Below are 25,169 nucleotides of genomic sequence, written 5' to 3' on the forward strand. Positions count from 1 at the left end.
AAAAAAAAAACTAAAACAGGAAAATAAATAACTTATACAGATTCAATGTTATAGTAATTACTTATAAAGACATAGGATAAAGCGACAAAACATTAAAGAGAACTTTACCCCGCATTTGGCTTTGAATTGACAATTTCATCTGGTACATCTTCATCATCCCAAGGAGTAATGCTCCTTTCCTTCTCAAGCTTGTTGATCTTCATGACAACTTTTTTCAGGTCATCGATCTTAGCAGAAGCTTGAGGTTCAACTATCTTAATGACACAGCTACATGAGGTCCATAATTTCTCTGCATACTTAGATACCTCTGATGCTGATATATCTACGCAGATGAAATCATGAATGGAACAACAAATAGTGTGAGACTTAGTTTATTAAATAAATTTATATATAAATGGAGATTTAAAATGTTCTGAGTATATCACTCACGAGGCAGAAAAGTTTTTTGGAGCTGAGCTTCATACTCAATCCCAATAACAGGTTTATCATGGATGAAGTGCTGCAAAACAAAAACATGAAGTCAATACTTTTCCTGATCATATAAGGGTAACTTGAATTTCAGGAAATAATTTCAGACCTGTACATATTCATTTCGCAAGTTGGTTGATTCCATTTGATCACGTTCCAAGTATGCAGATTCTATACTTGACAACAATAATGCACGGACAAGTGATATTTCACGTTCTGAAAACCCATGAAGACGTACTCGTGCAACCTGTAACAGAATACAATAGTAAAAAGACTAAAGCAGAAAACAAAGGAAAAAAAAAAAAGCACATCAAAGAGATTAGATTAAAAGGCACACCTCAGTAAGCATTGATTCTAGGGCCTCTAAAGTCCCCTTTTCTTTACAATATGAAGTCGTCATATAAGCCTTAGATTGGCGAACAAGATAATCTGTAGCAGCTGAACAAGAGAAATAGGGTGGATCCTTTCTCTTGGAAATCTTAAAGAACCTTTGGTTTAAAGCTTTTTCAAACATGGATTCCACAAGCATATCCCTGTAGTCTTTTATTGTCTTTAGTTGGCCTGCTTGCATCTTATAGCTTATCATCACTGAAGACTTTCCAAAGCAAAAAAAAGAACTGATTAAAATAGGCAATAACCACATGAAAGTTTACATATTTGCTTGCTATGTTAAGTTAGTCCTCAATGAGTGTTTCTACATGCACAAAAAAGTCCCATTTTTAAGATTTTACTAACCCCAGCAGCTTCAGGTTCCACAAAATATGAAAAGCGTGGCTCCTCGTGAGATGGAACTGGAAAGTGTGGTATAGGTGGAAGGTCAGGCATTGAAGTTTTATGCCCAAAATGAGTCCTTATCAACTCAACAACACCCTAGAGAAAGACAAAGATTGTTAAACTTTACTAAAACTTAAAACAGTTAAAATCCTAACAGGAAAATTTGCAGATTAACTGAGACCAACCTTTGTTTCTGGAAAATCTCCAACAGCTATCACTGCCATATTTTGCAGATGGTACCACTTTTGATAAAATTGCTTCAGAGTTTCAGAAGAAACCATTTGTATTACTTTTTCTAATCCAATTGGTAGGCGTTCAGCATACTGCAATTGCTCAATATTGTGAAAGTAAGATAAAAATAGTAGAACACCTAAACTTAGAATTGATAAGTAAACATTTTTTTTATTTTGATGATACGAGTAATAAGAAGTTATTCATGACATTATCTGCTCAAACTCAGGCTTAGTTCACTCTCAAGTTCTCAAACATAAGTGAAAAGAAATTTTCACTGTGCTATAGGAAATATCTGATGTCAGAGAAAACAAAGAAAAGAAAAGCTCCAGAGCAACCTACCCCCACCCCTTTCCTGCTATGCCATTTTCTGGAAAATCTGTTGAGCACCATGTCTTGCATTAGACAATGTGCAGTCAAACAAATAAGTAGATTTTTTTGTGGTTAAGTGAAAATCATGCTATGAGAATGCCAAAAAGAAAAAAAAAATTCCTTGAGAAGGGGCTTCGCTGTGCAATAATGAACAAATAATTTGCAAACGAATAAAAGTTAAAAGCACAACCTTTGAACCTTCCATCATCAAAGCCCAATGTGCATCTTCTATTCTCCCACTAGCATTCCGACCCTGTCTGTATTCTTCCATTACTGCTCCTCTTTCTTTCTCCAAATCATCTTTTGAGAGTCGAATCTGCATGTTAAAAAGTAATTATACCAAAACAAGAAAGGCATCATGAAAATATTCAAACTAAAATAAGTTGATTGAAACCTCTGAACTAAATTCTGCCAGGACTAAAATGGCCTCAGATAACAATTCAGGCTTGTCGATTGGGATAAACAACTCATATACTGTCTCATCAAAATATGTTAGTGCATTATGACAAGGACCAAATTCTGCTCCAATACTTTCCAGGAATTTAACAATATTGTGATTTGTGTATTTCTTTGTGGCAGAAAATGCAAGATGCTCAACTATGTGAGCCACTCCTCGCTCATTCTCCTCTTCCAAAACTGAGCTGCCATGAATATAAAAAATCAGCTTCTTTAGAGTTTATACCATGAACTTGCATGCTTTAGAGTCTAGACTGAAGCATAATTATTATAATAAGCGAATCATAATAATCACATGAAGAATTTGATAGAAAATTTATGGACATGATGATACCAAAATTAAACTATTGATTCAATCCCACCTAAGAAAATTTCAAGCCTAGAAAAACTAACTTAACAAATTGCTCGTTAGCCACAAAATCCTTTTGTTCTATGCATCTAATTAATGCAACAAGCTGTCTAGCCTATTTCATCAAATTTAATACCATAGTAAGTTCAGAGTAGTGATAAGTGGGATCTATCTGGGAAACAGCAAGTATTTTCTGCTATGAGAAGAGGAAGCTTTGGCTAATGCTTGGCTTCCAACGACTTTCTTGTTTTAGCTTCAGCAAGAAAGATATAAAAGAATCCATGAAATTGAGCTCCCAAATAACAGAGATTGTTACAAACATACAACCACACCAGCATAAATCAAAGAAGCTGAAACCCCTAAAAAAGGGGGGGAAAAAAAACAAGAACATAAAACACTAACCCGACTTTGACAGCAAGAGCTAGAGCAGCTCTCGTTCTGGGCTTAGGATTGCAGCGGACATAGTAAACCAGACCGTTATCAAGCCTTCCATAGTCAACTCCAAAGGGCTGTTGATTAACCTCTTGATTCAGAGACAGGTTTAGCAGCTCCAGACACCTGAAACTTTGCATCTTTGCGAAGGATGATTTCTCTGCTAAAAGCGACCCCATTTCTCGATTCTTTCTCTTGAGTCAGGACACACAATTTGAAAAAAGTTTCTTTCCTGCCATCTATATATATATATGGGGGAGACGGTCGCTTTTGATACAAATTATGATTATAGAAGAGAGGAGACTGACCTTTACAGGTCAATGGCCAAACTCCATTGCATTGCGCGGAAGGAACCTGTTTAAAAATCCCACGTGAGATATACGTGGACAGCAAGCCTCTGCATGCAAATGAAAACGCCGAAGCCTGTCAAACTTTTTACAACTACTTCTCCTCTTTTTACGATGCTGTCAGAATATCCTGTTAGAAAGTCTAAGATGGGAGGAAAGAAAACAGGGGATGGTTTCAAATGTCATACGTCAGCATGGGAATAGAGAATAATACTATTTTGATTAGATATTTATTAAGATAATCATTGCATTTGAAAGAGCCATAACAAGTTTAGGCTATGCTTTGTATAATACTTTTCCATTCGCATTTGTGGAATGTTTCAACAGCATTATTGAATCGGATCACCCGTTTCCTTACTATGGCTGGAATCATCTTTGTCTTAACTCCTTGTGGTTACAGTTCACCTTTTCTGTGAGCATGGATTTGGTTTCGCTTTTCCATTGCAGTTTTCAGTTTTAGTTGGTTCCATTGTTGCAATACTAGGAAGCTTTAGCCTTTCAGTCTTTGTTTTTTTTAACTTCCAAAATGGGTGGATGGCCCTGATTTTGGCATTTCTTTAAATAAAGGAAAAGTTTACTTTATATCTGTAATCTAAAGGAGATATTGTGATTTGGGAAGATGCATTCATGGGCAGCCTTCCATAGTTCCAACCCTCTCTATTACTTCATCCTTCTCTACAAGAGAGTAAGAAAAGGAGCTTTGACTCTTCTTCGACTAAATAAAGTAGGATTTTCATTTGTCTAAGATATTGCATTAGGTTTATAATGCTTTGATTTGTAGGATCAAGTGATACAACAACAAAAAAGATACAAACATGACCCCTCACAAATATCTTTATTGCTTTATTTCAAATTTATATCAGAATGAACATCAATAAAATTGCACTGTTTTGAAAAAAAAAATTGCTACTTCACAGAAACAATACAAAAGAAGGACTAAAGGTACAGAAATGGGCAGATATAAAATATGTAATGCGTGTTTTCGGCTACTATATAGATAAATTGCTGCATTCTCTTCCTTTCTGGTAATTATATTAATATGGTGGTGTGAACCTGTCTCTTCAGTTTTCACCAGCAAAGAAATGATACATCCTGATTTGCCAGAAGACTTGATGAACAGGATATCTCTAAGATTTGCGTGAATACCTCCGCAAGGTGAGAGCCAAAACTGTCAAACCAGCAATGGCTGCTAAAATCTGCCAACACCAACAGTATATTATTCAATGCATAAAAACCTAGTGTAATGTGTACTTCCAGAAAATTATGCATGGGATGAGTTGAGAGGATAAAATATGATTGGTGAAAAACCGGAAATATCAAAATACACAGTTGAAGCCTAAACTTCTATAATTTTGCAAAACTAGCAAAGAAAATTTGCATTCCACTTAAATGATTGTATCAGACACATAAACAAAACAAAATAGGCACCAGGAAGAAAACTTTATACCATTGGGGTGTAGTGAGAAATTCAAAAAATATCATGGTGCTGACAATGTGCTGATACTCATAGATAGTAGTAGTAAAATGGTTAGATAACTAACCTTCACATCTATCCCGTTAAGGGTCCATTGTGAAAATGAACTTAGCCTCTGAAGCCAAGATACATGGGGCACTTGAATCACAACAGTATGCTGATTTTTGTGAGGCATTATCCTCTGTAATGCCAATTGCATTGTTAATGGCGTTAACGATTTTCTAACTTTTGAACGCCCTTCATCTAGAATCTGCATCAGAGAAATAATAAAATTTTCAACTTCAATAATCGAAGTATTACTTTGTATTTTACTCATGTAAATAAGACAACTTCGAAAAGAGCAAGAGGCCATCCTTGAGGGTGCTTTTTGGGGGGTCAAAGTTCCTTTAGACAGTAAAGTCTATCAATTACATGCTATTAGGACATATTTGCTATAACTTCATACTGGTAACAGATTTCTTCCAATTAGAGAAAAGTTAAAAACTATAGTTTTAGGAAAGCATTTAGTACATTTTCCATCTTCCTAGTCCCAGATTTAGTCTGAAAACCTAAAGTTGTTTTAAAATTTTAGCCTCATCTTTATGATCAAACTACTAATTCCATGTTTAGAACATATTAAATTCTTATTGCAAGGCTAGATGCAACATAAGACGTTCGCTTGAGAACCAAACATTTGAAGACAGAAAGAAGGCAGAACTACAAGATATGATTCGCAGAAAGATGATACCAGAGCCACCAACCTTAAAGGAAGTGCCAATGTCACCAGCATAAATCCTTGATTGGTAGCTGCATAGAATCCTACTTAGCCAGTAATAATTCTCCTGAAAGGTGTAAGAGCAAATTAGCACACAGAACAAAGTGCTGCATAAATTACTCTGTTTCTCACATCTTGAATCCTAGTCCATAGGTGAACATCAAGAGGAGAAAGATTAGAGGAAGATAACTAGTTTTCTGTCAAGGTAAGAATTGTAGGTGTAGAATACTTTTCTTCATCTTGGTTGCCAAATGGACCAAAATAATACTGAGTGCATAAAGTACAGAAAGAAATTTTACCTGCAGTCCATTTTCATGGGCTCTCTGCTCAATTTCAAGTATGGTTGTAACATCTTGATCTGAAGGCCCCTCCTCTTGAAGACGTAATATTTCACTTAAAGCCAGATCAACCTGGTAAGAAATATTGCATGACTGAATTCTTGAGATGGTTGGCCACTTAATGACTAAAATCCAGCTAGACGTGAAAAGGGCAAAATATAAAACTGTAGAATTCCTACCAGCTTCAAGGAGATTTTTGGATCGCAAGAAAAATCTATTCTAATATCACCACGTACATCACCAGTTAGACATGGCAGATCACCATCAATGAATTCTGAAACACTTGCAGAGTAGATCTAGGACACAGAGAAATATTGTTCACACAAAAAATAAGGCCAAAGAACAAGACAAATGATACTCTGAATGGGAAATATAGGGGACATCCTACCTGGCCATGCTTGAAGCGGAGAAGCTGCAGTAGTTTTGTTTCTAGAAGTCTCCTCAGGAACCCAATATAGTGAATCTCTTCTTCCTGCCATTTAATTGTTCCAACAGAATGATACTTACAGTCAATAATGGAATTAGGTCTTCATTCATGAGCTTCTAATAGATTAATTGAAAAAGAATGACAAACCATTTTTCCTCTCTTCAGCTCTGTAGGAATGCATAGCCGGACCATACATTGTGCTTCCACCATGGGGCTGCATACAACTTCTCTACAAGTACATCAAACATATGTCAGTACTGTTTCAACAGAAGAGCATGTGCCTCCAGCACAAAAAGTTAATGGGCAGATGCATGCAGTGTGGGCTCCATGAAACTGTTATTGTCAAATATTTTGATGTTGACTGCCATCAGACATAAACTTCACTTACCTAGTTATGGTTTTCGGAAATTTGAATGGTAGTCCCTTGATGTAGTCACAGTTAAAAGGGAAAATAGGTTCATTAGGCTTTTGTATTCCACCCTGCATGCAGAATCAAAAACCCAGTTAACAAATAAAAATTGTATGCAGACCTGGACTGAGAGAGCTTGAAGAGAGCCCTAACTTACCAAATACTGCAGTATTAAAGGAAGTGCAATCGTGGGATCAATATTCCCTACAATTACGACAGTAAAATTTGATGGATCCTTAAAGCAACTATTAAAATATTCACATGCTTTCAATGGATTGACTTTTTGAAGATCACTTTTTCTGAAAGGCTGCAAATCAAAATTGTATCTTCGTTACAAGGAGACATGTCCACCTGAAATTCTCAGAAAAATTCAAGACAACAGGTCATTATACCCTGAAAAAGTAAGAGTTTCCATAGTTGATCTCCCTTGCCCGATTGGCAAATGCAGTATAAGGATCCCTTTCTCGTGCAAGAATTGCTTGTTCTTTCACTTGCATCACTCTCTTAATGACTTCATCATCTGGTGTTACATTTGTCGTAAACAGTTGGTAAACAAGCTGCCAGAATAGGAGTTATTAGAAACTACAAAACTAAGAAATGTTTATCACATGATTCAAAAATTGTAAACCTTCTTTTTCCTTTTTTGTTTTGATAGCCAACTTTAAGCTTAAGAACAAGTAGATAGTGCATAAGTCTAATGAATGATGTGTTTTTAAATTTGCTTGTTGATTTATGATTCATCTTTTAGGCATAAGAAGCTTAGGAAGCTTGAATGCATCAAATGTGGTGTGAAAGTCTTCTATTTGTGGTCTGACTCTACAAAGTCATTGATAACTTTGAAGTGTTATCACTCTAGCAATTATTTCTTTAGTACCTCAACTCTAATTAGGGTATGGTGCTGCATTACCTTCCAGTTAGCTGTAGGCCCAATTAATCAAAGTACAACATGTTATCATACATAACATGTCAACTTATATAAGGTCTCCTACGCTAACAATAACTTTTACTCTGGATTCAGCATGGAGAACCTTAATTCATGTGATTTAAACCCAAGTGACCTTCTTCTGAACACACAGGCATGCACCCCAAAGGAAGGAGACAGAGCATTCTGCTTCCATGAGGAAAAGAGATTTTAACTGTTCTTTTTGTGTAACTCTCTGTAAACATTACCAAACCATTTTCAGTAATGTAGATATCATTTAATATTATAGATATTGTATCATCAATATTTTAATATATAATTGATCACAGAATATTTTAAAATTTAAAAAGATAGTAAAAGGCAATAATTTTACTGCTATAAACAAACCTGCAAGGCTGTTTCCAAGTAGAGTGGTGAACAGTCACCATAAAAGGTTCTCTTGTATGCTCTGATCTCTACGTCGACTTCAACTCTCTTACCAGCCAGCATATCCATCAGTACTGATGGTCTGTGACCAAACATACCAATTTCTTCTGCAATTGTGGATCCCATCGAAGATGAAAAATACTTGCTTTCTGGGAGTTCAGATAGACCACCATAGGAGAACCCAGAGAATAAAACCTGTTGAAACACACAGTAATATTATATGCTTCACATGAACTGGTGTGCAAACAAAGGCTAACCCACACCTTAAACTCCAGGAAATAAAATGGCAGTTAGAAAGTACTATGGGGCCAATTAACTAGCATTAGGATTCAAATTGACTATTTTCTTTGACATGCAGTGGAATTCTAACTGTTCGGGTTTCTAACTACAGATACTGCTGGGCACAGAGAAAGTTTACCTGGTCACTAAAGAAGTCTGTACACTTATAGCAAACCCGTATGCCATTTGACAGAATCAATTCAGTAGCTCCAATATTTAGGTGTTCGAGCTGCTGAACAATGTTCCTGAAGTAAATTGTTTGAACAGAGTTACATAATAAATTCAGATAATTAACCTAATTATAACTGAAATCTTGAAACCAAGTTACTCTTACTAATGCAGTAAATGGAGTATGTCTAATTACAGAAATTTAAGAGATAGGAAAGCTTATTCAGAAAGTCAATAGTAATTCATTTTGTTATAGTTGAGTAAAACGTCATCCCATTCATTAGTTTAGATTATTCTACAACACCTCATTAAATTTAAACAGGATCAAAATCAGACAGTAGACTAGGCTGGCTAAGGCTAGAATCACTTAGTGCCACTCACAGGCAAGCACAAGTGCTCTGCATGTCAAGCAAAAATGACCCCACGACATTTACTACATGGACTTTAAAGGAATAAATTTTACCCTCGGCAGTATGCTCTTGTTATATGTATTAATACATAATGAGGATGGCTGAATTGGCCTCTTTCCCAAGCTGACATCTCTGTTTTCCTATTTTTTTTCCTCTCTCTTTGCCTGCCCCCCCTCCCCACCAGCACAGTACACTAAAATGTTGTCATTCTCCTATCCTGTTTTTTTTGTCCCTCTTATGAGTTTATCTTCTCTTTGATCAAATCTCCCGGTTTACTAAATAAGAAAATCACATATTTAAAATTTTGCAGACACATGCATGTGCCTCAAATTCTAGCAACTCCAAATTGAAACTAATAGAAACAACAAAATTGAGAAGAGCCTTATTAGTAGCTCAATCACATGCAAAACATGTAACCATCTTCATTAATTTTCCGAAGTCCAAAACCAGTATGCTGTATTAGAAGTATTAAAAGTAGATGTGAAGAAAGAGAAGTGTGCTCATAAGAAGCCATGGACCTGAATACAAGCAAGATTGTGTTGTCTGCCAGCTTTGCAGCACACTCTAGTCAGACATCTCGAAGAAGAAATGTGCTAGATTCTACCCTGAGAATATGACTCTAATGCAAGAAGTTCTTTCAGTCCAAACTCAAAATGCCATGTCACTTGGAAGACATAAAACTTCTTGTGTTGTCATTCAGTAATGGGTTATAATTCCCAAGCCTAAAAGATATATATTGTAGCTCAAATGCTCAAGTTGTTTTTAAATTTCCCCTACCTAGTCATGTAAGAGAAGTTGCCACTCAACCATGCTAATGGGCAAAAGAGGAAAATCATTTCAGACAGAGAACGGAAGAATCAACACATTTAGTGCTACTATGCATGGCTGCAATATTTTAGCTTACGAATTTCATTTGTGATTTGTAAAGTCAAAACGAGAAGGGAAAACTATCTAGGTAAAAATCATAGCTTTAGAGTCTTGATATTATAAAGGTATATGACACAATGAGGCAAAACAATAGATAGCAACACTACCCTGTATTTGGCTTTGAATTGACAATTTCTTCTGGTATGCATTCATCATCCCAAGGAGAAATGCTCCTTTCTTTCTCAAGTTTGTTGATCTTTAAGAGAATATTTTTCAGGTCATCAATTGTAGCAGAAGCTTGAGGTTCAACTATCTGTATGACACAGCTACTTGGTGTCCATAATTTCTCAGCAAACTTGGATACCTCTGATGCTAATATATCTATGTAGATAAAATCATGAGTTGAACAATATATAATATGAGACTCATTTATTATAATATGACTAAAAACAGCAAAATTAATGATGTTAGAACATTTCACTCACCAGGCAGAATAGATTTTTGGAGCTGAGCTTCATACTCAATCCCAATAATGGGTTTATTGTCAGTGAAGTGCTGCAAAACAAAAACATGAAGACAAAATGCTTTTACAGATTTGTTGTAGCTTTAAGTCCAAATCCAATAAATACACACCTGCGAATATTCATATCGCAAGCAGCTTGATTCCACTTGATCACGTTCCAGGTAGGCAGATTCTATCCTTGACATCATTAGAGCTCGGACAACAGATATTTCACGTTCTGAAAACCCATGAAGTCGTACTCTTGCAACCTGTGATGGAATGCACCAGCAAAAGAAATAAAGAAGAAAGAATAAAGAAAGAAAGGAAATAAGAAAATCACAATATGAAAGGAAAAAGGCACACCTCAATAAGCATTGACTCTAGGGCTTCTAAAATCCCCTTTTCTTTACAAGAGGAAGTCATTATATAAGCCTTTGATTCGCGAACAAGAACATATACAGCAATTGAACATGAGAAATAGGGTGGATCTTTTCTGCGAGAAATTTTAAAGAACCTCCGGTTCAGAGCATTTCGGAACATAGATTTCACAAGCATCTCCCTATAGTCTTTCACCGTCTTTACTTCATCTACTTGCATCTTATAGCCAATCCTCACTGCAGACTTTTCCAAACAAACATTCAAGTGAACAAATGCGTATTTGCTTGTCTTGTTAATGGATATATATACATGCACAAACAAGTTCAAGAATTAAGACTTTACTAACCCCAGCAGCTTCAGGTTCCACAAAATATGAAAAGCGTGGATCCTCATGAGAAGGAACAAGAAAGTGTGGTATGGGTGGAGGGTCCGATGCTGAATATTTATCCCCAAAATGAGTCCTTATCAACTCAATGACACTCTAGATAGTTAAAAAGGGAGGGAGAGAAAGAAAGAGAGAGATTGTTAAGAAAAATTCATTAATTTAACATACTGGTAATTCCAGTAGGAGAATTTGCAATTTAACCAAGACCAACCTTCGTATCAGAAAAATCTCCAACAGCTATCACTGCCATGTTGCATAGATGGTACCACTTTTGGTAAAATTGCTTCAAAGTTTGAGAAGAAACTGTTTTTATTACATTTTCCAATCCGATTGGTAAACGCTCAGCATACTGCAGTCAACCAAGGTTGTAAAAGTAACAGAAAATTAGCATAACACCCCAAAAGTAGGATTGACAAGTCATGAGCCAAACAAAAGTATCAATGAATTACTTGCTCAAAATCAGGCTTTAGCCACTTCAACCATAAGTGAGAAGAAAATTTTCAGTAAAGACCATGCATGGAGCAGTGCTCTTATACTTGCTCCCTAATAAGAAAATCTGATGTCAGAAATGAAAAATAAGATTATAACAGTGCTAAAGTACCTTCCCCTATCTCTTTCTTCCAATTAAAAAGGGGAAAAAATGAAGAACCACCGGTATCCTTCCATATTGGCATATGTAAATGGCACAATATGAAATCACAATACCGATATGAATTGTGTTTGATGTGCTAATTCTTTGAAGTATCTATTGTGCACTATATCTGGCATTAGAAAAGCAGTAAAAAGGATCATCATGGTTAGATTAAAATGAAAAATGCATAGTTTTTTCTTCTTCTTATTAATATTTGAATGACAAAAGTTTCTTGATAAGTGCCTTATTAATGCATTAATGCAATAATTAATAAATAGATGTACATAAAAAGAATATTGAATTAGACTCAATAGCTGTAACCTTTGACCCTTCCATCATCAATGTCCAATATGCATCAAATATCCTTCCACTAGCATTTCGATTATTTCTGTACTCTTCCATAACTGCTCCTCTTTCTTTCTCCAAATCATCCTTTGAGAGTCGAATCTGCATGTCACAAACACGTAAATAAAAAGAAAAAAGGCATCATGAAAGTTACCAAACTAAATCAATTAGCTGATACCTCTGAGCTAAACTCTGACAGGACCTGAATAGCCTCAGATAACGGCTCAGGCTTGTCAACAGGGACCAACAACTTATATACAGTCTCATCAAAAGATGTTACTGCATTCTGACAAGGGCCAAATTCTGCTCCTATACTTTCCAGGAATTTGACAATATTGTGATTTGTGTATTTCTTTGTGGCAGAAAAGGCAAGATGCTCAACTATGTGAGCAACTCCACGTTCATCCTCCTCTTCCAAAACAGAGCTGTAATGAACCCGATGAGTCAGCTTTTTAGAGTTCTAATTCAACATGTGCAGTAAAGATTCAAGCACAAATGCACAATTTCGTATAAATGGATTCAAAACAAGCATAAAGAAGAATTTCACAGAGAAACTTTGGAGACTTGATCAATTAAATGCTAAGCTGAAAAATTATTGATAAAATCAAAGCTAAGGAACTTTTTTATGCAAGTAAATTAGCATATTACTCTTAAGTGTAGAATAAAAACCTCATGATTTGCACCGAATGCAAAAGGCTATGAATTTGTTCAGTTAATTGATTTTAATTTTACAGTGGGGATAAATGGGATTGTGTGGGAAAGTAGCAAGTGCTTGACTTCCATCAACTACATATCAGTTTCAGCATATACAACAAGAACCCGAGAGTCATGTGTAATGAGCCAGACTTCTCCCATAACATCAAAATTGCATACGCTTAACCATATACCAAAGAAGAAAAAACAATAAAAGCTGAAGGAAAACTAACCCGACTTTGACAGCGAGAGCCAGAGCAGCTCGTTTTTTGGGCTTAGAATTACATTTAACATAGTAAACAAGGCCATTTTCGAGCCTCCCATAGTCCACCCCAAAGGGCTGCTGATCAAACTCTTTATCCATGTCCACGTTCACCATCTCCAGAGACCTGAAACTTTGCTTTTTTATGGTCTGTGAGCTGTCTGCTGAGCGCAAAGGCATCTTTGGACTTAGTAGAAACAAGTGGGAAAGATGCAACAGTCATGGTTTAGACTTGGGAAGCTGTTTGGTTTAATTTTAAAAAAAAATAAAAACTTGGGGGAAGGACTTGTACTAGTCAATCTCAAAAAACTTTTTATTGGATCTAGTTTGTCCGTAACACTGCGTGGAATCCGCGTGAGAATGCGTGGATGGATGGCCCGCCTTTTGCATGATTATTTTTCTTTTTCCTACCTCCCGGCCCTGCATGAAAATTTTCTGCCCTTCCACTTTCTATCATTCAACCCTTGTCTGTGTCATCACTGATGTTCATGTTTGTTTCTGTTTGGTTTTTAGCGGAGGACATGGTAGGCAAGGTGGCAACTGATAGCTACCATGGTTAAAAAAAATTACAGTCCTGTACAATTTTCAATCACTTTTGTTGCCAAAAAGCTTTAAAATCTGGGTTAAGAAGGTAAACTTTATATTCTTCATCATCATCATTATCATCATACAGTATTAAAATCAAGAATTTGATCTCAACCTTTTCTTCCATTCCATCATTTGACTTCAAAATTATTGAGTTTCCATTGGATGTTAGTCCAAGTTAGCAACTTGAACATGTGATATGTTTTTCAAAACCCATCACAAAAGGTTCAGTTCCTTTATCTTAGTAAATAACCAACATGCTTGCAATCAAAATCATCAAACAAAAAATTTACTTCACAGTTTTTAGCATCGATTTTCCATGTTCTTTCAACTTGCTAGAAATATTTTATTTTTAGTAATATATTTGTCCCTAAAGAGCTGAAGTTTTAAGCATGCTTTAATACTATTTAAACCCAAAGACACAGTTTTTAGCTCATGAAGTTCCAAGTTGCAAGTAATAGTATAAGATAAGATCAAATTCACAGGGTTTTAGACAGACAGGCCCTCTAAAACCCTCCCTCTCTCATTTGCAGAGGCACCCATTAACGGAAAGCTACCAAGCAATATCTCTACACTGAAACCAACGTTACAGAAAAGAGAAACAGAAAAGAAAATGCTTATGCTAAACCCAGGAGCCTCTTCTCTTCAAGCCCCCAACATTACTCGCCCTGAATTTTCTTTCCGTTTCAACTGCTTCCCGCCGTTTCCAGCCGTTAAATTTTCCTTACAGAAGTATGCTTCACCCAAGGCTTCGTTTTTGGTGGTTAAAGCAAAAAGAAGCCAAGAAATGGGTGCCCAAAATATGGAGATAGAGATGGATGAGGAAGAAGATAATGAAGAATATGAGGCAAGGGGTGGATTTAGAGGAAGGGAAGAGGAGAAGAATTACGATAAAGACCCTGAATTTGCTGAGATTCTTGGGAGTTGTCTCGATGACCCACAAAAAGCTCGGTCTAAAGTAAGTAAAAACTTAATCACTTTATAAATTGTTTTGCAGATATTTATGGGTTTTTCTTTCTTTGCTTAGAGAAAAGGAAAATTGTAGGAGATTTGCGCGCATATTCGTGTTCATGGTTTTAATTGATGGGGATGATTGAATGTTCAGATGGAGGACAGACTGGGGAAGAAAAGAAACAAAATTGTGCACACTAAGACTGGCTCTGCAACACCCATGAAAGTAACATTCAACAAGTGAGTTCATTTGTACATTGGTTATGCTTAATTCGATAGAGGCACTTTTGATTGCCCCGACTTAGAATTCATTCACTCTTTATCTATCCTCTGATATGGATTTGTCTGAATCTCTGCTATAATTCAATACTGACAATTTCCAACTCTGGTAATTCAATAGTAGATCTTTTAGGAACTTTCTAAGTTCACTGGATCCCTGTCTGAATTGGGATGTTTTCAAGAGTTGGAAAATGTTTGTGTTACCTTCTGTAATTGGTGATGAAACTAAGCTGGGGGGACCTTTTCAAGACAAAGCTTGTGATTACTAGCGAAGAGGCATTGAAAGGAGGCCCTGTTAGATAAGCAATTTTTCACATCGCTCCATGATTGTGGAATTTAGCTTGGTTGTAGCTGATAATGAATTGCCAAATGGTTGAAAATCCTCATTTACCACTCGAATTATCTTCTTCTATTAACTTCTCATAGTTTACATTACGAATCTGTTACTATAAGTGTGGATTTCATTATGATTGCCTTTTTCTCACTCCCAGAGATTGGAGTCAGCTTCTACTAACATCTTGTACTGTTGCTTGCCCAATTGATAGAATTTGTCAGAGTTTCTGTTTTATTAATTGGCTCTTATTGTCCACACTGGCAGATTTAATTTTTCAAACTCATACATTTGGTTTGAATTCTACAATGCTCCATTGGAGAAAGACATCTCCTTAATTTGTGATGTAAGTAATTTGTTGAATCTTAATGGTATTATCTTCAGAACAAAATTGAATGACTCAAATGATCTGGTTGTTTGCAGACAATTCGATCATGGCACATCATTGGACGGCTTGGTGGATGCAATTCCATGAATATGCAAGTAAGTGTTTTCTTTTGTTGTTTTAAATGAAGAAATTCCCATTTTAAAGTAACACAATGAATTTATAATAATCAGAAGTGAAATTCCATTGCTTGGAAAAGAAATGGACTATTCTTCTTTTCCTGGATACTTGGAGTTCCAAAAGAATTAATGCACTTTAATTCAGATTAAGTGTGCCACGTCCAGCACCTTGAAAAAGAAGTCTGTTGCTTACTTGTGTATTTTCTGCAGTTATCACAATCTCCTTTGGAGAAAAGACCAAGTTATGATGCCATTCAAGGAGCAAATGTGAATGCAACTACATTTTACAACATTGGGGATCTTGAGGTTCAAGACAACTTGGCACGCATATGGTATAGGTTTCAATTTAAAAAAAAAAATTAGTGTCTTTCCTGTTTTCTTCAGACACTGAGTTTGTGCATACTAAGAATTTGTTTAGAATTTTGAAAATGGATATTTTGTGATTCCTGCGAGTTTCATGAATATGATAAAAATTTTAAACAGGGTGGATATTGGCACCACTGAACCATTGCTTCTGGATGTTCTGATAAATGCATTGACACAGATAAGCTCTGAGTAAGTTTCCTAGATATTTATTTCTTTGGACAACATTTTGGCACTTGTATGAATCTGGAATCCCCATTATATCATATCAGGTGAAGTAAACATTTATTTGACCAATCATTTGGACTAGCTCCAAACCGCTAGTATCTCTGGCATGTGCATTCTTAGAAGAATAGGAACTTGCTGATCGCGAATACAAAAGTATTAATTGTTCATCACCTTGAGTTCCATAGATGGTTTGACTTCACTTTACATTATGTATATAATTCCATTGTTTGTTCTGTTACTTCCTTGGCCATAATTTCTGGTTTGCATGTATATACCGACTGACCCTTTTAATGTCTCATTCAACAGCTACGTTGGAATGAAGCAATTGGTATTTGGTGGATCTGAATTTCAAAATTGGAAGGAGGACTTGACAACGGAGGATGCAGGCTACAGTGTTCACAGAATTTAGCTTTTCTAACTCAGCACCCTGCCAAGGGAAACATCTAACCATTTTCCACTCATTATGGATGTACAAAAGTTTGAGAACTCAATGTGAAACTGATGATTGCTGAGACAGTGCTGTCTAATAACTTTACTAAATGATGATATTTTAGGCTCTGTGATACTAACAAGGATAAATATTTTGAACCAGTAGGTAAAGGATGGTAATAGATGGTTGTTATTCTTGCATGGAGGACCCAGCACATGCACTGCATGCTTCATGCAGGAGTGGAGGAAAACTTGGCAGTGTAAAAACATTAATTACCTAGCAAATATGCCATTAATATTCAGTAATCCAAAACGGGGACAGAATCAGATAGTAAGCGCTCAATATCTTTTTGAGAAATAGAACACCATTGGCATTACCACTCTTTCTATGGGCCAACTGCCCACGAAGGAAAGCTTAGGATGACACTGTCAAATGCCATGGTGTAGTAAGCCTACTGGTAATATTAGTTAAAAAAACAAATAAATTGCCCCCCTGAATGCTTGCTCAAAAGCTTTGCATAGGTACAAGCCACAAATAATGGGAAGTGAATATGACAGGGTTTGATTCAACAACCACTTGGGCTTTCTCATATTGCTACGAGGATTAAAATGATGACATGGAGTATAAAATATAAGGTCAGCTAATATTCTAAGACAAGCTCAAATTAAAGTACAGCTCAAAAATTTACAAACAAGCCTCAATATACCCCAACCTACAACTTGAATATAAATTTTCAGTAATACTTTTAACTGGTTAATGCATCATGCCTAGAAACTGGTATTTCATACGTGTTTCTGAGACACTTTTTGCGCAATTAACTTGACCTCTTTGATTCTCTCATCAACCAACTGCTGCAGCTGCTCTCCTTGAGTTTTTGCCTGATCTTCATCCATTTGAACACCACCAACCTTGCTGTTCTGAGACCTGAACATGACGAATGACATCTCCTCATCATGAACACTAGGGACATCAATCACTTGCTTTCCCAGAGTCTCAGAATCTTTCCCTAGTATATCAGCCTTCACCCTATTAGAAATGATTGTCACATAATCCTCCATATGCTTCTCTAAAGGATCAAGGCCGAGGTATATCAAAATCTCCCAACACTGAAGAAACTGTTTCTTGTTAATTTTCAAAGTTTTCCTGACATCCTCAACTACATCAGGAGGTGGCAGGAATCGAGGAACATGGGTTTTCTTTGACAATTTCCCTTGCTTCAGACACACAACAGCTGATTTAACTGCACTCTGGGCTGGGTCAAAGGCTAGCAACCTTTTTACATCATAACAAGTGCGCACATGTTGGAAGTAATCCAGAGGCTCTTCAACTGTCAAGTCATAAACGTTTTCAGATATTGCAACATTGCTGAGCACCTCCACAAGGTAACTGCCATAACCCTTGTGCTGGTAAGGAGGCAATACCAAAATCTGCGAAAAACAAAAATTTCATGAAAAATGCTACAGGTGATTAGTAAACTATACCAACATGCAAAAGTTGTTGAAGAGTGACATAGTTTGGGTTTCATTCAGTCTACCTCAGATACTAACATGAATAATGACAAAGAAAGAGATTAAACCTGGCTAAGTCGCAAGCGTGAACCCTGAGGGTAACGATAAAAACGATAGACTGCTGTAAAACCAAGCAATAAATGTTGAGGTTTCTCTGGGTGATCCATTTTCTTCTGAATCAAGAGATATAACTCCCAGCTTGGATCAGTTACATCAATAGGATTGCTACCTAATCAAGAAAATAGAACTATTTAGATTATATTAAGAATGAAATACATACTGCCAATAATATGCAGTGACAAGTGATGGAGTTACCATCAACAAGAAGAAGAACCAGAGGTACCAAGCGACTATAAAGATGTCCAGCAGCCAAATTGCTTACCACCATGCGAACAACCTGACAGAAGGAAAGCATATCAAAATTCACATGCGTGCAATTCAATATCATTAATTTCATAGTGATGCAATCTACCAGCAAGTTAACATCAAGGTAACTTACTCTATCAAATATTTTTCCCAGAAAATCACTCCTTGGGACTTTCTCATGGTGCTCTTAACTATTAATGAGCACTCGTACCACAACTAGCCTCCTATAGAATGTAAATTATCATACAACAGACTAAAACCATCACTGCCCGATAAGGCAAATGGAAAAAGTATCAAGATGGGAAAAAGAACTTCTCTGTCATGGGTACCTGAAATTTCATGATATGAAAAAACTAACACAAACAGGCATTTCACAAAGATGACACCAACCTTGACACAAACACTAGTATCAAGATGGGAAACAACAATGAAAAATCTCAAAAGAAGATAGCAAAAGTGCAGTCCAACTCCCTGTGCTCAGTTCCAATGCAAAATTTGAGTCCAAATATAATGGAATTTGAACACTGAAGTTTCAGGTTGGGGAAATGGAACATAAAATAGATGGTATAACAGTGCCATTTAGGCAACAAAACAAACACTTTATTCATACATAATTGAAGACCATATTAATGAGAGCAACAACCATTTCAGTGCATGCAAAGATAGCAAAGATAGTAAAATAATACCTCCAAGTCAGATGAGGCTGCTTCTGAATTGCTATTAAAATGACTTATATGGCCATTGGAGGCTTTGTTTTGCAGCTTCTCTCCATTTGATACAGCTGAACTGAAAAGGGTAAACATCTTAAGTTCAAAACACCATTATTGAAAGAAATAGAAAACTGACAATGCAAAGAGAAATGGGCAATACATCTTTATATGTGCATAAGATTTTCACGGCATAATACCTGATGAAATTATTTTCAGTTGAAAAAGTTTGCAGGAAGTCGTTTTTGTTCTCCAGAAGAGTCTCACCAAAAATTTTCTGCAGAAAGAAGACTTCCTTAATAAGAAGGCCTCACAAACTCAGGGATTAAAGTAAGGTTTTATAATGGTAGCTAATGTATACCTCAAGAGCAGATTTCAGGTCTGTAATCCCTTTGCCCCCCTAGAAATAAATAACAGTAGAAATCATTAAAATGCCATGAAAGACACAAAAAATGCTTCACTAACTCAACGTATGATATAAAATGAGATTAAACTGCTACTGGTAGTTCAGGGATGAGAATTTCAACTTACATCAGATGTGCCTTGGAAAGTAATATCAGCATGTGCATGAAATGATATACTGCTAATCCAGATGGTAATCTGCATAAAATGAAACGAAACAATACCTCAAAACTAAGCCATCACAGAGAAATAAAGACTGTTTAAAGGCTAGCATGCTGCAACTTATGAATGTATATTACCTTTAACCCTTGGTAACCATATATCTTCCCATCTTCTTCAAAAAAGCTGTTCAAATCAACTGGACTAATACAGAAACCATCTGAATTTCCCACCTCCTCTTTCCTAGAAACTAAATACCATCAATTAAACAAATTAGCAATCAGGAGAACATTCACATGGAAAATATCAAAATTTAAAGTGGAGAGAACGTCAGCTAAATTAAATTCAGAAAACTAAAAACTGACCTCATAAGTAGCCCGTGCATAATTAAGAACAAACATTTACCAACAATCAAGAAGCACCGAACTAGGCCCATGCGATATATAATGAATTTAACAGTGAATTGAGTCTGCCAACTGGATTATTGACAAATTATGCAGCAATGCCACTTTTTAATACAATAATAACAAGCCTGACTACCTTATATACTGTGGAGAATTCTAAAATGCTTCAGTCGATGTGTTGCATGTTATGACTGCCTCTACTCTAGACAGAGCAAAGTTAACTGTCTTATAAAAAACATTCCCATCGATGCCAAATCACAATATTTTCTTCCTTGTTCCTTCAAACAGTTAAATAAAGTATCCAATTGATAAATTCAAGAAAATTAACTTTCTTTTTCTCCTTTTTGTTCACCAAAGTACAGCAAAACCCAAAAACAGAGTTAGGCTCCAACAGCAGAAGATAACCTATTCATGAAACTAATACAAGTGAAAGCTTAAATAAATTATGGGAAAATAAGAAAAAAAACTTTATTTAAAAAAAAAGAAGAAGCGAAACTCACCTAAATAAATCTTAGTGCAATCGTTGGCCTCAACTCCAGCATCTGTTGAACAGGAAAAAGAACAACAATGAGCTGAATCACAAAATAAACTTCGGAAAATAATAAAAAAGGAAATTACTGCGAAGAGAGGAGAGGTGAAGATCGAAATGGGAAATGCATTTCGGGTGGAAAAGTGAAAACAGAAAAAGAAGAATCCGAACAGAGTAGACTAACCGATGTTAGAGAAACCGACGCGTCGTCTTTTCTTGGGTTCGGGGAGAGGATCGGGGTTGGGTTGTTGCTGCTTCTGCCCCATTTGCCGGAGGGTTAGGGTTTTGCAGAGCGGGAAATGACGAACTGAGAGGCGGGAAATTATGTTGTACAAATTGGGGATAAGTTAGGGCTATTTATGATAAATCCAGTAAAGTGGAGATGTAAGAGAGACGACAAAGTGCACTTCTCGCGTGCAGTGCACGTGATTTTAAAAATGGAAAGTTGTCTGGATTTGGGGTTGACGCTCCTGCTGGCACCTTGCTCATGGCCCATAACAAATGGACTTAAAGAAAAGTGAGAAGGCCATTGTTTCATTTTCTTTTTATGAATATAGTATTAACGAAATAAATTGGATGAATTATTAAAATTATGTTTTTATTAAAAAAAGTCAAGGTATCTATTATCTTTGTTATGGACTGACACACATACTTTCAAATAAATCGATTATCAAAATTTATTCACATCATTTTTTTAATTTTAATATATTTTATTACTTATTTTAAGATCATTAATCACCCTAAAATAAAATAATAAACATCTCAACTATTATGAAAATAATGAAGTAAAAAGCTTTTCCTAATCTTCCTTTGGAATTGGGGTAATTCATCATTTATCCTTCTGATAGAGCTCATTGTGACCATTTTGAGATTAAATTCATAACTAGACCTGTCAATATGGGCCGGTCCGGCCCATCCAGGCCCTAGCTCTTGTGGTTGAAAAAATAGGCTGGCCTGGCCCATATTTTATATGGGCTACAAAATGTTCAGTCCAGCCCATGGGCCGGGCCGGCTAACCCTGCCCCCCCTCTTCCGGCTCCACGAGTCCCGGTTCTCCCCTGCGGCCCTGCCCCGCCCCTCCGGCTCCCACGAGTCCCGGTTCCCCCCCGCGGCCCTGCCCCCCTCCTCCGGCTCCCACGAGTCCCGATTCCCCCCCGCGGCCCTGCCCCCCTCCTCCGGCTCCCACGAGTCCCGTTCCCCCCCGCGGCCCGCCGGGCTGGCCCGTACCAACCCGAATCAGCCCTTGAGCCTAAACGAGCTAACCCGTTTAGGCCCGATTTTAATATGGACTTAAATTTTTAAACCCGGCCCATCTCATATTTTAAAAAAAATAAACTGACCCGACGGGCCAAGCCCATTTTGACAGGTCTATTCATAACCTTATTCACATATCAAGCAAAATTATAGTGTTTATTGAAGATCGATCGTCGATGACATGAGATCCAATAGATACATATGAATCAAATGTTAATTTCGATTTGATCATGACCATTAAAGATCTCACAATTGTTTTGATGTAAGTGTACAACTATCTGGGGCTATAAAACTTTTCTTCAAGTTGTTCAATAAAATTATTTATGCACATGAACCGAAGGTAAAATTACATTAAATAAATGCTTTTACCAATTACTATTAGGTTTGGAGGGTGATTAACATAATACCAATTGCTGAAAAGTACAATCCAGTCATTGAAATTTATAGAATGCTTTATCAAATCAACTCAATCACTGAAGATTCAAAATGCACACCCATGTATAGTGTAATTGAAATTTCCAAATGCACAAAAATTAAACTCATAGCTAGTTATCTCCAAATTTAGGTTTAACATCTCTAGCAGAGGTAACAATACTTCCAATACATCAACCTGGAACATAAAGTGAAAATTTTGCCGTCTGAAACTTTGGAACTAAAGAAAACCAACACTGATGCAATCATATCATGTTCCCTAAATATGTCACTTCCTACCAGGGATCTTAACAGCCTGCCTGTTCCTCTTCTTGACTCCAGATTTGGCTACCTTAAGGCTCCTATGAACAGCACTAAGTCTTGCAAGGGCTGCCTTCTTCAAATCTGGTCGGTAGTAATTATCTGCAACCTGAAACCATCAAACAAGCAGCAGTCACTAAAAGGCTCACATTCCAAAACTTTTCATCCACGGATTTAGATCACGGTACGACTAATGCAAGACATCCCACAAAAAAGACAACTTCCTGATATCAATAATTATTGTTAGCAGCAACAATTGATCAAACAAGATAGCAGAATAGACAAGATTATGAAAAAGAACAAGGTTCCATGGTCAAGGATGGAAGCTCAGAAGCCAAGCGTAACAAGTACATTTCACTGAAGAACCCACTATAAGTTAGGTCTTCTTACATGTTAGCTTCTCATCACCGCTTCTAAGACAAAACCAGCAATGGATGGTTGCAAACAACTATTCTAGAATAAAAGTGGTTTAACTAACAATAACATTCCCTGTAAAAATTGAACAATCAACGTACCATTAAACAGAAAATTAGCATATTAGCAAAGAGCATTACATTCAAACATAAGAGTAGTCAATGTTTGTGTTCCAGGAGGTTTGAATACAAGCCAAAATTACACGTGTTTATAACTAGTATAACAAATTAAATGCTAATAATCAAATTCGTAGAATACCTGATTGACAACAGCCTTAGCCATCCTAGGAAACTCCTTCCTCATAACAGATTTATGAAGCAAACTTGAAGGTTTGTTCTGCTTCTTAGTCTTTGAGGTGGCAAGCAACACTGACTGATCCTTCCCTCCAGACTGAATAGTTACAGTCTTCTTGTTTGCTAGACCTGTAAAAATTTCAGAAAAGACCATCAAAACAATTGACATTTTTTTCTGTTTTGGGATTCTAGGGACACAAGTTCAAGAAAATGGAGGATGAGGTTACCAGAGTGCTTGTAAGAGTTGAGATTGTAGAGATTGTTGCTCTCCTTACTGAACTGGACGCTGGCGTTGCCTCTGCCGAACTCCTTCACCAAGAAACAGTTGTTCTTCTTCACGATCTCCCAAATCAACTGACCTGGAACCGTCGCCATTTTTACCTGAGAACAAATGGATAGAGATCAGATCGTACCGAAACAAAAATGGGGAACGGGAGACACAAATTTAAGATCGTAGAAAAGGGAATGAAAACTGAAATCAAGGTTACGGGGAAAAAAATGAATTACAATGAAAGAAAGCTAAGAAGTTACCGCCACAGAGAAAGAGACGATGGCGACAAAGAGGGTTTTAGAGTCGCTTGACTATGGGAATACCGTAAGTTGTGGTCTTATAGTCGGGGTCAGGAACCCTAAACAATGTGGAAGGGTTAGAATTTGGAAATGTAAAATAAGTTACATAAGGAAAGTTCTCGTTGGGCGCTTGGTCTAGTGGTATGATTCTCGCTTTGGGTGCGAGAGGTCCCGAGTTCGATTCTCGGAGCGCCCCTAATTCGGAACGCTTTCGTTTTTGTGCTCCGGCCTTTTTAAAATTACCTGGAGATGGTAATTTACTTGTAGTAAAATTCTGTATTTATTTTTCCATAACCCTTAGACTAAGGAAAACCAAATTTACGTGTAAATGGGTTTTACTTCAAATTAAAACAGAAAACACCATGAACTACTAAAAAGTGCACAAATGGTTTGTTCATCAATGATGTTTTCATCCAAGAATAAAAGGAAATACAGAAGAATACGATATGAAACTGCCATTGATTTATTTTTCCCAGCTACAGAATCAACATTTATTAATGAAACACAAACATGATGATGTAGAAGGCTAGCAATTCAGCACCATGTTCTGAAAACAAAGGATATTTATATTTTTAACCAATGCAATTGTGCTTTGCAGAAAAATACAACCTGCAAAAGGAATCCTGAAAGAAAATACTAATATACAAGACAACAACCTGTAGACACAACTTTTTTATGTGTTTTTACTTTTTATGGTTTATTGTATTATTTTGTTATTATTTATCTTTATTTTATTTTATTAGTTTCATAGTTTCAGTTAATCTCAAATCCCAAAATAAAGTTGGGCTTGGAACTTTAATATGGCCCAAAAACAGATCCAAAAGTAATTGAAATCAAAATCTCAGATCAAACTAAGCAAATATAATTAAGTTTAATAAATCAGGGTTGAAACAAAATAAACTAAAGAATAATCTGGAAATATCAAGAACAACTTGAGAATTGGCCAACTGGCTAAAACCATAAAGCCAAAAAAACGGAAGGGTACGAGGCCTCTGGTAGGAGTTCCTTGACACCCAAGCAGAGGCTTCCTGGTTGCTCCACCAGTCTTGGAGCGCATCCAA

General features: G+C 36.5%; 5 protein-coding genes and 2 non-coding genes across 8 annotated transcripts in view; 2 read left to right on the forward strand and 5 right to left on the reverse strand.

Annotated features, from left to right (window-relative positions):
* LOC110410702 (zinc protease PQQL-like) overlaps positions 1-3,489 on the reverse strand; it is a 9,617-nt gene extending 6,128 nt beyond the window's left edge. Inside the window, exons 1-9 of the mRNA XM_021420556.2 lie at positions 3,053-3,489; positions 2,240-2,486; positions 2,036-2,161; positions 1,428-1,565; positions 1,204-1,338; positions 806-1,063; positions 578-715; positions 430-499; positions 109-322 (exon numbers count right to left, since the gene is read on the reverse strand). Of these exons, the coding sequence (XP_021276231.1) occupies positions 109-322; positions 430-499; positions 578-715; positions 806-1,063; positions 1,204-1,338; positions 1,428-1,565; positions 2,036-2,161; positions 2,240-2,486; positions 3,053-3,261 (1,535 nt within the window). The 5' untranslated portion in view covers positions 3,262-3,489. The remainder of the gene's footprint in view (positions 1-108; positions 323-429; positions 500-577; positions 716-805; positions 1,064-1,203; positions 1,339-1,427; positions 1,566-2,035; positions 2,162-2,239; positions 2,487-3,052) is intronic.
* A 748-nt stretch (positions 3,490-4,237) lies between these two features.
* On the reverse strand, positions 4,238-13,384 carry LOC110410701 (zinc protease PQQL-like). Its single transcript, XM_021420554.1, has 21 exons — positions 13,071-13,384; positions 12,323-12,569; positions 12,121-12,246; positions 11,380-11,517; positions 11,130-11,264; positions 10,769-11,026; positions 10,537-10,674; positions 10,389-10,458; positions 10,071-10,284; positions 8,598-8,703; positions 8,141-8,374; positions 7,224-7,388; positions 6,989-7,138; positions 6,811-6,902; positions 6,570-6,651; positions 6,384-6,467; positions 6,175-6,291; positions 5,957-6,067; positions 5,644-5,724; positions 4,971-5,153; positions 4,238-4,625 (listed from the first exon to the last, which is right to left on the reverse strand). Exons 1-21 carry the CDS (start codon positions 13,277-13,279, stop codon positions 4,557-4,559), a joined length of 3,009 nt encoding a protein of 1,002 aa, XP_021276229.1. The 5' UTR covers positions 13,280-13,384; the 3' UTR covers positions 4,238-4,556.
* Positions 13,385-13,759: 375 nt separating this feature from the next.
* On the forward strand, positions 13,760-16,919 carry LOC110410703 (oxidoreductase/transition metal ion-binding protein (DUF3531)). Its single transcript, XM_021420558.2, has 7 exons — positions 13,760-14,642; positions 14,790-14,875; positions 15,513-15,591; positions 15,669-15,728; positions 15,960-16,081; positions 16,233-16,304; positions 16,647-16,919. Exons 1-7 carry the CDS (start codon positions 14,298-14,300, stop codon positions 16,747-16,749), a joined length of 867 nt encoding a protein of 288 aa, XP_021276233.1. The 5' UTR covers positions 13,760-14,297; the 3' UTR covers positions 16,750-16,919.
* A 410-nt stretch (positions 16,920-17,329) lies between these two features.
* On the reverse strand, positions 17,330-21,190 carry HAG2 (histone acetyltransferase of the GNAT family 2). The gene is made up of 10 exons (XM_021420449.1): positions 21,030-21,190; positions 20,817-20,858; positions 20,053-20,162; positions 19,883-19,951; positions 19,713-19,751; positions 19,552-19,628; positions 19,331-19,430; positions 18,594-18,675; positions 18,347-18,507; positions 17,330-18,197 (listed from the first exon to the last, which is right to left on the reverse strand). The coding sequence occupies exons 1-10, from the start codon at positions 21,109-21,111 to the stop codon at positions 17,553-17,555; spliced, it is 1,407 nt and encodes a 468-aa protein (XP_021276124.1). The 5' UTR covers positions 21,112-21,190; the 3' UTR covers positions 17,330-17,552.
* Positions 21,191-22,573: 1,383 nt separating this feature from the next.
* Positions 22,574-24,869, reverse strand: LOC110411604 (Ribosomal L28e protein family). Of its 2 annotated transcripts, none has more exons than XM_021421834.2 (4): positions 24,046-24,869; positions 23,766-23,919; positions 23,504-23,667; positions 22,574-22,940 (listed from the first exon to the last, which is right to left on the reverse strand). In XM_021421834.2, exons 2-4 carry the CDS (start codon positions 23,911-23,913, stop codon positions 22,800-22,802), a joined length of 453 nt encoding a protein of 150 aa, XP_021277509.1. In that variant the 5' UTR covers positions 23,914-23,919; positions 24,046-24,869; the 3' UTR covers positions 22,574-22,799. The 2 variants fall into 2 exon arrangements, with proteins under 2 accessions (XP_021277509.1, XP_021277508.1); XM_021421833.2 differs by having other exon boundaries at positions 24,070-24,810.
* LOC149527540 (small nucleolar RNA R24) lies at positions 23,154-23,245 on the reverse strand. Its single transcript, XR_016350938.1, has one exon. It is a non-coding gene; the product is annotated as a small nucleolar RNA R24 (small nucleolar RNA).
* Positions 24,233-24,304, forward strand: TRNAP-UGG (transfer RNA proline (anticodon UGG)). The gene has a single exon. It is a non-coding gene; the product is annotated as a tRNA-Pro (tRNA).
* Positions 24,870-25,169: the final 300 nt, after the last annotated feature.

Source organism: Theobroma umbraticum, unplaced genomic scaffold (genome assembly GCF_002168275.2).
Source record: "Theobroma umbraticum cultivar Fairchild unplaced genomic scaffold, ASM216827v3 scaffold_56.0, whole genome shotgun sequence".
NCBI lineage: Eukaryota > Viridiplantae > Streptophyta > Magnoliopsida > Malvales > Malvaceae > Theobroma > Theobroma umbraticum.

Coding starts and splice junctions, on each gene's coding strand:
- LOC110410701 (XM_021420554.1), bottom strand. CDS start 13,279: ATGCCTTTGCGCTCAGCAGACAGCTCACAGACCATAAAAAAGCAAAGT. Junction 8,375..8,597: donor CAGACTTCTTTAGTGACCAG/GTAAACTTTCTC, acceptor GTGTTTCAACAG/GTTTTATTCTCTGGGTTCTC. Junction 4,626..4,970: donor TTAACGGGATAGATGTGAAG/GTTAGTTATCTA, acceptor TGGTGTTGGCAG/ATTTTAGCAGCCATTGCTGG.
- LOC110410703 (XM_021420558.2), top strand. CDS start 14,298: ATGCTTATGCTAAACCCAGGAGCCTCTTCTCTTCAAGCCCCCAACATT. Junction 14,876..15,512: donor ATGAAAGTAACATTCAACAA/GTGAGTTCATTT, acceptor CCACACTGGCAG/ATTTAATTTTTCAAACTCAT. Junction 16,082..16,232: donor GACAACTTGGCACGCATATG/GTATAGGTTTCA, acceptor AATTTTAAACAG/GGTGGATATTGGCACCACTG.
- HAG2 (XM_021420449.1), bottom strand. CDS start 21,111: ATGGGGCAGAAGCAGCAACAACCCAACCCCGATCCTCTCCCCGAACCC. Junction 20,163..20,816: donor TTGCACTAAGATTTATTTAG/GTGAGTTTCGCT, acceptor GATGGTATTTAG/TTTCTAGGAAAGAGGAGGTG. Junction 19,952..20,052: donor ATGGTTACCAAGGGTTAAAG/GTAATATACATT, acceptor CATTTTATGCAG/ATTACCATCTGGATTAGCAG.
- LOC110411604 (XM_021421834.2), bottom strand. CDS start 23,913: ATGGCGACGGTTCCAGGTCAGTTGATTTGGGAGATCGTGAAGAAGAAC. Junction 23,668..23,765: donor CAACTCTTACAAGCACTCTG/GTAACCTCATCC, acceptor AAATTTTTACAG/GTCTAGCAAACAAGAAGACT. Junction 22,941..23,503: donor CTAAGGCTGTTGTCAATCAG/GTATTCTACGAA, acceptor TGATGGTTTCAG/GTTGCAGATAATTACTACCG.